This window comes from Chamaea fasciata, unplaced genomic scaffold (assembly GCF_029207755.1).
Source record: "Chamaea fasciata isolate MVZ Bird 193981 ecotype frontalis unplaced genomic scaffold, bChaFas1.0.hap1 SCAF_1, whole genome shotgun sequence".
NCBI lineage: Eukaryota > Metazoa > Chordata > Aves > Passeriformes > Sylviidae > Chamaea > Chamaea fasciata.
Window position 1 is genome coordinate 124,591,673 of NW_027094086.1, and position 12,937 is coordinate 124,604,609.

The following is a 12,937-nucleotide window of genomic DNA, read 5'->3' on the forward strand; positions in this document are numbered from 1 at the left end:
TATGGATACAACTGGAACGTTCTGTCTGGCTATGAATTATGTCATAACTGTGGCATAGCTCCATAAATGGAGAAAACTAACTGTTTTCCTCATCTTTAGGTATAAGTTCCATTTCATAACAGCCATAAGACACAGCACACAGCTATTACATTTCTCAAGTGATTACAGTTGCTCAGTGTTTGGTCTCACGCCCTGTAGAAGTGTTAAATTTCTCTATCCATAAAGAGCAACCATATACCTTCTGTCTGAATGACCTACATTTAACTTATGAAAAGAGCAAAACAGGAAAGAACAAATATATATTTTCCACAGGAGAGAGCATACAGTGTTTGTTTTCTATATAGTGGTCTGCACTACATCCAGCAAATAAAAATTGCTTTCTGAGCTCTGCACATCTAGATCTGATCCAAAGCTCCTTGAAGAAATGGGATTTGGATCAGTCCCAGAGAGAGTGCTAGGAGTGTAAAACTGCAGTACATTCAAAGCAAAAGTCTCATAGCTCCAGAACTTCAGGTATCATATAAATCAACGTGAAGTGCACCTTAAATACATTTTGCAGTGTCTTTTTTTATTGTTAAGAGATACTATAACATTTATTGTGCTTATAATTATATGAATATGTGAGCAGTTTCAGTTACATGAAAATTAGTAGGATAGTTCTCTTGAAGGTTGAGAACACAATATATCCATTCAGTAGGGCATCACAAAGTACAGTGTACATAAAATTGCTAAGAAGTAACTTTTTTTTTCTAGGAATTCTAAGTTAAAATAAATTCATACAGCCAAAGACACCTAAAAATAGAAAATTCATAGCATCATATTAGTATTCCTAATTTGAATGTATCTGATCATCTGATGTATGACAACGGGGCAACTGATTAACTTATGAAATGTGCTGATATCATTCCTAGAAGTTCTTTTGAACCACTGCATAAATCAGAATGACAAAATGCATTCATGTTATTCTTCCAAAGGAATAAAAAACCTGGTTCTTTGCAATATAAAAGTCAATTTTGAATATTTCAATGCTCATCTGAATACAGATTTGGAATAACATTTCCTTTGTTTAAATGACTTTTTTTCTGATTACTAAAAAGCCATTAAATAATAATGCTATGGTATTCTGTCAATTAAAAAGCTGTGTAAACTTCTTACTAAATTCTATAGTTACCTTCCCCCCGCCCCCCTCCCCATTTTTTAAGGCTCAAAGATATTTTTAAAGCTTTAAATGAAATAAAAATCCAGCAGACTTCTTTTTTTTTTTTCTTTTTTTTTTTTTCTTTTTTTTTTTTTTTTTTCTGTGTGATTGCAGCCAATAACCACATTGCAAAGTTGTGGCTGACTTGTAATTGGGGAACCTGCTGGGGTCCCACATGCTTCTTTGTTTATACAAATACTCCAGTATATAAATACTCATTTATTTTATATATACATCCATGCAGACTATGTTTAAGTGGAAGAAGGATGCTAACACTAATGAAGGTGTAAAAAGCACATTGTTTTTGCACTGCTGCTTGCAGTGCATAGATTTAATATATGATGTTAGTTTAGTGATATAACCCACTGACTATTTTGTTGATTTTGGTAGAGTAATGCATAGAAAATGGATGCCTCAGCTGCCAGCATTCACTTCATAGGGTGATACATGTTTGAAAGCAAATAAAAGAATCAAGGCAGCTTATTACTCTACCACTGGAGCTGTAAGAGAAACTTAGGGAAGCAAACTAACAGTGGTAAAAATTATGCTATATGGCTGACTTTATAAAAACTATTATTCCCAATGACATCATGGTGTATTTCACTGAAATTTCTTGGTAACCCTTGGCTAGCAGTACAAATAAGGGAAATTTTTTGTTGTGTGTAGATGTCGTGCATGCACCTACAGTGAAAGGTAACTTCACCTGCACCTTCTACTCCATGATTCCCAGTAAGGCTTTCTGCCTCACCTTTCAGCACTCTGAAAGCTGATGTTTTGGGAAGTGGAAAGTTGCCACACTTAGGCATTTGTACTAGTTTGAAATCAAACCAGTGGGAGATCGTAAGTCAGAATTATAATTTTATAGGGAAAAAATTAAAAGAAATAAATAAATGCAGTAGTACACGAACACTGACAAAGACAGAATACAACCTGACACCCTATGGTGGTAGCAGTCCAAGCAGAGTGGTTCTGTTGAAGCGGTGATCCTGTAGAAATAATGGGTCTGAAGATCCAGCAGTAGCTCTTGTCCTCTGGGAGTCCAGTAGGTAAGCGTTGCTCTGGTGTTCAGAATCTCAGCTTATATCCAGGCTGGAATGCTTGGTTGGTCCCTCTGAGCGGAGCATCTCACAATGGGATGGTGAGTCATGTGATAAGACCTAATGGGCCCATTAACAGGAGGTAGTCCAGGAGGGGGTTATCTATGAGTCATATGGCAAAGGTGCTGATGGGCCCATTAACAGAAGATAATTCAAAGTGGGGGAGGCAGGGAGCACTGCCTCACCTGGTTTCAACAGTTCATGAAGATGGTGATAGAATATACTTCAATCCAGGACAGCATTACGGTCCCATGCTTTTGCATGAATCTGATGATAGTGCCAATTAGAAATTTTCTGCATATTGTGCAGGTTGTGCTTTAGAGTCCTCCAGTCCTTCACATTCTGGGCCACAGCAAGTATTGACTATAAGGAGTTTTATAAATAGCTAGTGTTCAAAACAGTATCGTTCAAGTAGGAGTGTGTCTGAAGAGCAATGGAAATTGGCTGAAAACATAAGTCTGTAAAATATGATCACACCTGTCTCAGGTAGTTATTATGCCAAAGAACCTCATATAGCATTTTAACCATTTAAAGATAAAGGCTTGTTTAGATTTGAGTTTGATTTTTTAAAAAATTATAAGGTTGCTTCAGTTCTTATTTACAAATAGATATAAAAATGTATTTTTATTCCCATTTTTTTTTTCTGGAACTCCATGTTTAAAACTCATCTGAAATTTACTAATTTCCTTTCAAGTTCTTTGTCTGTGCTTTATTCTTCGGTGGTAAATAAATGTGGGGGATAATTTAAATTCTTTTTCCTATTCTAATAATGTAAATAAAATATATCTTTAAGATAATAAAAAATTCCATGATAGAAGTTACGGTAAAACCCATAATTAAAATATTACCTGAAATTGTCTGCTTTTGGGAAGTGTTTCCATAATCCACTCAAATCCAACTCTTAATGCAGTACTGAATTTAGTCTTTAGGCTTGAAGTCTAGCTAATGGCAGTAAATGGAATTCCCAAAGTTCTTAGGTTATTCCCACATTCCCAGTGTTCTCTTTCCATGCATTTCAGCAAACGCTTAGGTTAATAACAGGTTTTAAGACACTTCAGTAAACTTAAAGGCAGGTAGAATGAATCAGCATTATTTTATCTGCTAGTATCAGTTTTCTGCAGCTGGAGTCACAAGGAAACCCAGATGCCTGGGACAAGCTAGACAGCTTGGGAACACTGGAAAGGCAGAAAAGTTTAAAATCATGCAGCTCTTAAAAACTGGAAACTAGGGATGCCCTTGCTCGTTCATAGCATATGCTGTTGAATCTTTCCTGAAGACAAGTATTAGCTCTTGTATGAAAACCATTGCTGTTTCATTCATTTTCCTTCCACAAAGTGTGATTTTAGCCATATACTGTAATGTAGCAATTCCATGGCTTGATGGAAATCTGGATTTGATGTTTAGTTCTCTTTCCTGCCTAAGAAGATACAAAACATTGCTTCTCAGAATTGTGCTCTACCATTGTCTAAGGCAGTCTGCAAGACCCTGGTGCATCACAGTGGAAACAAAGAAAAAATCAGACCCACCTAGCAAGAATGAGTAGATTTTAAAAAAGGTGTAATTTTTCAACTTAAAAGTGAAGACATTCTTTAAGGAGTAAAGTCTTGAATTTCAGTCTTTGTTCCTGAAAAACTCCTTTCTTAGACAAGTAACAATCATTGAAAAGCCTATCAAAGCATTTCTAGGAAATTTATGAGTGAGTTCCCTTGTGCCTGTGCCAAATCATATTTTTCTTTGCTCACTTCTTGAATTTTTGTATGACCCAGTTTGTACAGGAAGCTGAAGTGGAAGCTGAACTCAGTATGACTAGATGAGCAGTTAAAAAAACTTCTCATTTAAATTCAAATAGAGTCCATGCCTGATTTTTACAAAAAAGCTCTGTCCAAATGTTCTGTCACTTTAAAACAAATTTCTCCTATTGCTAACAATGAAAAGTTCATCATAAGGAGGAATGGAACAGATTGGTGATGTGGAAATGGAGTAGTAAGTTTGAGTCTCACCTGGTACAAATCTGTGCAACAGAGTGCCTTGACAGGTGTCATTTGTGAGAATTGTGCTCTGGCTTGTAAACTGGTGAGGCTGCTGTTTAGGTTGCTCATTGCTGGGATTGAGTTTTCTTTGTTCAGTAACTGTTGAGGATATCTAAGTAGGTGTTTGTGATGCTTCAGTAAAACAACAGAAACCTGCCCAGACTGAGTGTGTGTTTTGATGTGTTTTGCAAACGTGGGCACTCTAAGTTCACACAGCTGTGAAACTTGAGAATATCCTCCTGTGGCCTCCCATGCTCACAGATACTTACCTTAGATCTCTTTGAGGGGTTGGGGCCGTGACCGAAGGAAGTTGGGGATGTCACTGAATGAGATTTATTGAAATCAGGACAGACATTTGTGGAGTTCTATTTTTCCAATGCCTGAAAATGAAGCGCAAGATGCTGTTCATAAACTCTTTTACTGCTGAAGCAAGAAAGGATTTCTATAACTCAGTCAGATCCACTACTTTTGTTTTGTTTTGTTGTGGTTTTTTGTGGGTTTTTTTTGTTGTTGTTTTTCATTTGTTTGGAGTTTTTTTGTTTTAATAAACCAAAAGATTTTCAAAAGTAATATTTGATACAAAATCAGGGAGGGAAAAAGAAAACAGATTAAATATTTGATTTTCAGAGGCAGTTGTTTAGAATACAAAATAAATATTTAATAAATTTTAAAAATTCAAACTTTACAATCAAAATAATTTCTGTTTTTCTGAATTTTGCTTATGTCATTTTGATGTAAATTTTAAGGACAGAAGTCCTCATGCTGCAATTCATCCAAGTACTCATGCACATGTTAATGTTTAAAAGTGTTTTAAGTCTGATTGAAGTTAATGATATGAGCTAAAAAGTTTTTCTGACTTGGGAACCAAGTGTCAAGTTGTCATGAAGGAAAAACATTAATTTTGTTTCTTCTTAAATATAATTATGTAATGTGGGTTGTTATCCTCATGAGTACATTGGCTTTTGAATCCATTGGGATTCAAAGATAGCTATTGTAAATACCTGGTAACATAATATGAAAGTTAAAGAACAGGGCTGCTGGGATTTTTATCTAGAAATAAGTTTCTTCCCTCTTGAGTAGAGTCAAAAGGAAATCAAATAATTTTGGGGAAAAAACACATAGGACAGAAGGTGATAACATTAAACATTAGTTTGGAAATACAGCATTCAGGAAACAACTGTGAACATGGTTACTCCAGGTATGAGTGCTATCTGTAGCAGATTTTTTTTTTCTAAAATTTAAAGTAGCAAATTACTTTAAAAGGGGACACTAGCTTCACTCAGTGAGTAAGTTGAAGCTACTGTTCCATAAAAACATCATTTCTCTCCAAAAAATTACTCTAAATGAATTTTTTGTCTGCCTTTTAACAGATGCTATCACAAGGAACAGTTCTCCTGAGAATTGGCTTTATCATTCTGTCTCTGGTATCTTTTGGACTACTTATGGAGAACAAGTAAGACAAAATATGTGGATTTTTTTATTCTTTCATTGTGGATTATTTATAACTGTATGTAAATTTCAGAAATAATATTGATAGAGAAATATGATTACCCAGACCCACACGTGGCTGTCTGTTGACTAGGAAATAACACATGACTAGCCAACACCTAAATCCAGGGTTGTTCCCATAGCAAGTAGTGACTTCATCTGTATTGTCCCTTGCAGAAAAGTTTTAGGATGGGTTTGTCATGTCTTCTTCTGTGCTTGCATTTATTTGGTCTGGGTTTGAGACAGTGGCAGGTGAGTGGGGCCTGCCAGCTGTCTGAGTCTGTTCAGGGTCAGACTTTGTGTGCCCTGTGTAGCACACCATCACAGCCAGGTACAGTGATGGTATGTGAAGAGCACACAGTGTAGCTCAGAGTAGGCTCAAAATCGTGTGGAAGATGGTGCGGACTTGAGACTGAACTTAATCAGTATGGCTTGAAATGAAATTGGATCTTGAATTCACCAGGCCAGTGAGATACATTATGAAGTAGTCCATATGGGCACTGTGGCCATAAAGAGTAAGTAGCATCCGCAGTTTCTTACAAAGAAGTTATTTGCCCTGACAGAGAAGAAACGTGGAATAGAAGTTTCCTTTGAGACTGAGGTGCCAGTACTGCTTTGCACCTGCTGGTCATTATATTTTCAGAAAGGAATGACTTTCACTTTTAAGGAGTGAACAGTTTAATTCAGGATAGGTGAAAATCTGTCAACATGCCAGACATGTGAATAAGCTAGGGAGTTATTAAAGAGTAATTAGTAAAGGTTTTCCTAAGTAGGCCACTGAAAAGATTCTGAACTACTTATATAGCAGTTTTCAGAATTTTGTTGTGGTAATTTTTGAGATCGAAGGACAGTAACTAAATATACAGCTCAGTTTGTGTTAGTTCAATTATGTTTTGCAAGTATGGGTATTCCCACCACCAGCAAATTTATGGTTGTAAGGCCATCTAAGGTATATACCGTAAAAACTTAACTATAAGTTTAAGAAAGATGATTTGGTGTAAGTGCAGGACATCACAAACTAATTCTGTTTTCTCTTTATCACTGAACTTACAAAAGAAGAAAAGATTGGAGGTTAATCTGAATTGATTCCCTTTTCTAGGTCCAAAGCAGGAATTTTGGAAATCATCCGCTGTTTAGTCTTCATAGGTGTTTACAAATGTGGCTACTTCAGGAGTCAGGTTTCCTTCTTGGGCTATGCATATGAGGTAAGACATTTATTTTAAAATGTCTATGTTTGTTATTCTAGATTTTTTTATCTTTTTACAAGAAAACTCACTAAACATTTACATTTTGTTTTCTTTTTTTTATTATGCTATTTGAATAGAGTATTATTTTTTCTTATCTCATTATTTTTCACTATTTATAATTATTTTGTATGACAGTTATTCATGTTTGCTTCTGAAATGCCTGTTTTCCTTGGAAAAAAGGTCATGAAAGAGTGCATTAACCACTTCTTGCAAAAAAAAATTACTTGTGGCCACATGCTTTGAAGTGAATAATAGTAATGCATTGCTGAATTTGAATTCTTTAATCCTCCTTTTAAGGGAGAAATCTGAAAATTCTTGAAGGCTGGAAAACTTAAATATAAAATATTTTGCTCTGTATTGATCCTGTGCCTCAGAAAAAGACTTTTAACCTTTGACAAGGAGTGGATAGAGGACTAAATAGACCTATGGTCTGATTGGCTGTGGTTAGTTTTGTGTTCTTAGCATTTGCTTTTATTCTGTTCATGTCTTCTGCTTTTTATTATTTTCCTTTTCAGTACAGTTGGTGTTTCATATCTCTCATATATATTATCAAAATAAAATAACAATATCACTGTTAATATTCTTATCTGAACAACGTTACCAAGCTACCTGTATTTTTGGTTACCAGAAAATAATGGTTATTCATAACCAACAAGGTTATGAATGGGTGGCTGGATTAGTAGAACCTCATCAGAAAGTTACTCTTTGGCTTAAAATCAGAAAACAAAAAATCAAATAAAACAGTAGGAACTGAGGCTTAAACAAGGTCAAAATGGTTCCTTTGACTTCAAACATATGCAAAATTTATACCATCTTTCCCAGTTGGAAGTTTCTGGTAGTGGTTTTACTTTTTCTGCTTTTCTAATGGAAAAAGAAGTAGAAAAAATGTTTAAAAAATTTACGCTGCTGTGGGTCTGGGAGTTTTTTAGGGGTTTTTTGTTTGTTTGTTTGTTTGGGGGGTTTTTTTGGTTTTTCTTGTTGGTTTCTTTGGGGTTTTTTTTGTTGTTTGTTTTTCTTTTTTTTTTTTTTTGTGAGGTTGTTGGGGTTTTTTTTTTTTTTTTTTTTTTTTTTTTTTTTTTTTGGCCTGGGTTGGAAAACAATAGTTATTAGACAATATTTAAAAGTAGATAAATACCACTAATTGTGAATTTTTTAATTTCCCCCCTCCTGCTTGTTACGTTGTCAAAGCTTTGGCGTATTAATCCAATGGTTTTTTAATTCCTTTGATAGAAGTCTGCAAGAATTCAGCAGGTATTTTAAGAGGTTTACTTAAATATAATTTGGAAAATGTTTGTAAAATTTCGTGGGTAGCCTAATACAGTAGAAGGGCTTGAAGTAACAAATTCTAAAATTTTGGAACTATTTATCTTGCCCTTGAGACATAGCTTTCAGATTTGAATTATTTGGGGATTCTAAGTGAACTCTGGGAGAATTATGTCATATTATGCACCTCAGTACCTGTCCTTATGACTTCTTTATTCTTATATAAAGTGTCTTTTACTAAAAAATGAGTAGAAGAAAAAGATTAGATTATTATTCCTATTGTTTATAGGGAATTTTATAGCTTCCTTTTCTTTCATGAAGAAGAGAATAAAATGGAGTGGTTCTTGCTCTGTTCTTTACAGGTTTCTGTCATTAAAAGAAATACTTTATTGTAATCTTGAGTTCTTCTCTACTGTACTTTCATATACTTTCTTCCTTTTAAAAATTCTTTTATCCTTCATAATACCGTTCTTTGTTGGTTTTTTTTAGTCCTTGGTTTGACACTGACTATGTATTCCATTTTTAGTAAGAGACAGGACTACCTTGCTCACAATTTTTCTTTGAAAATACTGAAAAAATAGGTGCCTTTCAAATAATCTTCTCTTGGGCAGACCAGAATAGATAATGTTTCTGAGTGATGCCAATATTTCCACATTTGACACTTTATCACAAATCAACAATTTCATGATATTAATAGTTTTTGATCATAGAATCATAGAATAATATAATGGTTTGGGTATGAAGTATAAAGATCCTCTAGTCCAATCCCCTGCAATTAGCAGAGACATCTTCAACTACATCAGGTTTCTCTGAGCCCTGGTCAACCTGACCTCTTGAAACTTTCCAGGGATGAGGCAACTACCACCTCACTGGACAGTTTGTACCGGTGCTTCACCATCTTCACAATAAAAAATATTTTCCTTTTTTGTAGTCTTAAAATTTGTAATGAACTTCAGAGTTCGTTCCCATTTTAAAATAAATGACCCACTTTTAAAATAAATGATCCACTTTTGCTCCCAATGCATTATACTGGTAGGCATGTTCTTGTGGGTCTAATGGAATTTATGTTAAAAAAAAAAGAATCTGAGAGATTGCTGGAGATTTGTCACTTCATGTTGAAGAGTCTTCAGACATTAATGTTTTACCTCAATACTGACGTGATCATTTTGAAACAGCAGTACCAGAAATAATAAATACATAAACAGATGGTTTCCCCCGAAGTTAGGTGTAAAATTTATCCTAAAAAATGTTTCTGTTCATCATTCCAAGATGTTTATCCTTCATAATATATTAACATAGGTAATCTGCTTGATTTTAAAGTTCCATTGCTATGTTTCACTTTCATGTTCTCTTACAAATTTTAAGAGGTGTAAATTAAAACATTTATTTAATAATTTTGCTTTCCTCATGTAAATATCCCCTCATTAATATACAACTAGATTTACCTGACTTTGATCTTTTTAATCTATTATTTCTAGTAATCATAACCTGTAATATACTCAAAAATGTTCCCTTTACATCTTCATCCTCATGCATTGCCAAATTAACAATTCTTTAGTAATCTAGTGTTCAAGAATGGAAGCACAACATCATGTGAAAGAGTTTGTGTTGACTTCTTCTATAAATTATGCCTTCAAGGTCATAATTACTTAAGGATGAGGAAGTGTTTCAAAGATTTAACAAACAATTCTTTCTCAGAATTCTTAAGTTAATGGTGCACATTGCAGGTGATAAGTGTGAGACTGATATTACCAGCAGCATGTCCAATCATTAGTGAAAAAGTATGTTACTATTTTCAATATGTGTGGGGGATTTTCTGCTACTGTATTTCATATGTTCCTGTTTCTCAAGACTGCTTTAGAACCAGTAGATAAGATTTCTAAAAAACATATCCAGTGCTATTTGAGGAGTATTCTAACTACCAAAAATAGGTGCTTTAAACTGAAAATTACTGTGTTTGGCTCATAAGAATCTTTGACAATTATCCGAATTACTGCATTGGAAAAATGTCTTCTGGGGGGAAACTAAATGGAAAATGAAGAAATGAGAGAAAACTAGGGTGTCAGTGAGAGAAGGGAGGAGAACAGAGGAAACAAGGAGAAAGCCTTTCCCACTTTGCCATTAGATTTGCTCAAGTGGGCTTGGAAAAAGCATCTGAAATGGCAATCTGAGCAGAAGGAGCAGTCCTGCCCTCTGGTTCCATCCTCTTCCCCTCCTTGCTGCCCTGCTAACTGGCTTTGGTAGCTGGGCTGACTTAGCCAGGCAAAGATTTTTTCCAGGTAAGTGATGCAACTTGCTGTGGAGCAAGAAAGTTTCTTAATGCTAAGGCTCAGGGAAGGAGGAAGCAAAATGGTGTTATAGGTATATAAGAAAGAAAAAAAAAAGAAAGAAAGACCTCTGCTTTTGCTGAAGCTGTAATCTTAATATGTTGTTTTCTGCGATGAAGTAAAAACAGCATTGGCTTCATCGATACTTTGAAGTTGTGTGTTACCAGATTTGGTTCCTTAAGAAAATTGTTATTTTTCTGATCATTTAAATATATTGTCTTCCCTGCTATTGTATTTGAATTCATTCTTTGATATACTCATGGGGTTCTCTCCCAGTGTCTTTTTCTTCTCTGAGGAAATAATTTGAAGCTATCATCACTACAAAAGTAACCACAGGAGGTGGAACAGTATACATTCCTCAGCATGCATTTTCTGTTCCTTTTCCTGTATGTATTTCATATGGATGATTAGGTGAATGTGGAGGGGGGAGGGAGTGAACTTTTTGGTTGTTGTTTCTATGTTTGACCTTTTATGTTTTATCTGTTTATTTAAGAAAAAAGTGGTGATATATGAGGAAATTTTTATCTTAAGAAAGTTATTTCTTGGGTGGAGGTCAGTGAAAACCTCAGTGGCAGAGAATATATTTGACTGGTTTGAAGAGCTGGTGTGTTTCTTTTGAGAATCTGTGCTGCCACATCCTATACTAGTTAGCTTTCTTTAGGCTGATTACTTCATGCCTGCGTAATGTGATGATTGTGTGTCTTACTAAAGCCAAATCATTTTCTGTCAGACTGGGACTGGGGCCTCCTAACCACCTGGAGGTAGCAGAAAACATTGCTTGTGTGTTCAGTTATGTGACTGTTCAGCAGGCACGATATGTAAAAATAAATCTGTGATGATGGTCCACCTCTTTAAAGTGTTTCCATCCAACTGCTCTGGTTTGGCATCAGCCAGCATATTCCATGACCTGAATTTGGTCAAACACTGGCTGTTATTTGACAGTAGTACTAATGAGGAGCAAGTAGAAATGAGAGCCATTGACATGTTGTTGGAACTCGTGTTTTAAATATTTTTACCAACTCTTATAGTAGCTGCAACTCAGACTCTTAAACTAAGAGGCTAGGAGTGAAGAACAGGGAGGAGAAAATAAATGTCTGTCTTGATGTGTTTGTCTTTTACCTTTGTTGCAGCTAAGGCATTGTATCTGAGAGTAAATCTTTTCATCTTGATGTCTGCTTTGCAACTTAATGAGCTGCCTGGGTATGCCACGTTGGCTGGCATGTGTTAATTTACAGGTAGGAAGGACAAAAAATCTAGGGCAACTTTCATGGTGGAAAAGAGAGAAAGAGGGAGGTTTTATACATTTGTGATGTTTTAAATTAATAAGTTGTTTTCTTTTCTGTTTTATGTGAGCATGTGGTATGTTAGAAGTATAACCATCTTTGGAAGATGTACAGAATCTTGTGCTGCAGGGTGTAATTCAGTCCTTAATTAATGAAGGTAGAAATGAGCTTTATTGTGGTCAAATTGCTTATTTACTCCTCCAGAGTATCTAAGCTTGGTAAATGCAGCTGTTCCAAAAAATTTGGAGATAGTATTCTGTACCAAATGGGCTGCTTCTCTGATCTTTGATGCAATTCTGGTGTTTCATATGGCATAGGATCTAATTGGTCTGGATAAAATATGAAATGTCTCTTTATTAAAGAACTGATTAACACTGTATCCTGTGTTCCACAGAAGCCCCTCTTAATGTGATATATTATCACACTACTTATTTCTCCTTTCATCATACAAAGAGTTGCTGTTACCTCACTTGTTTCTTAGTATAATTTACCAGTGTTGGAATACTAACTTATGAGTACAGACATAAAACAAACACTTACTCATAAGAACTTATTTCCACATCAGCAATAGTTTTCTGCTCTTTCAAGCATTTTTTCTTGGTCCCTCATTAAGATCATCTGTGCCACATTTCAAAGAGCCGCATATCCCATATTTGGTTTCCATTAAGGTGAAAGCTCCATGCCTTGTGCTATGATTTATGACCTCAGCATTTATGCAGTCTCTGTCCCCTAACTAGATTGGCTGGTGTATTTCAAATATATTTCAGAAATTAAACTGGGGATGGAAGGAAACTCTGCTGCCTATGATAAAAAGCCTTGTCAACACACATGGAATTAAACAAACACGTGTTGTAATCTTTTTTTTTTTTTCTATATTAGCTTCATTCAGAAAAGTTTTCTATACCATGCAGTGTATCCCAGGGACTGGACTTCCAATATTCTTGACAACTGCCCTAAGGGGAATAATGTCCCTTAGAAAAAGTCACAGTAAAATCTGGCAGTAG

General features: G+C 35.2%; 1 protein-coding gene across 2 annotated transcripts in view; it reads left to right on the top strand.

The window, feature by feature from the left end:
• Positions 1-12,937, top strand: part of AGMO (alkylglycerol monooxygenase) — a 188,904-nt gene that overhangs the window by 103,041 nt on the left and 72,926 nt on the right. For both annotated transcript variants that reach the window (XM_066196473.1, XM_066196480.1), the window contains exons 11-12: positions 5,696-5,778; positions 6,913-7,018. In XM_066196473.1, coding sequence (XP_066052570.1) covers positions 5,696-5,778; positions 6,913-7,018 — 189 coding nt within the window. The remainder of the gene's footprint in view (positions 1-5,695; positions 5,779-6,912; positions 7,019-12,937) is intronic.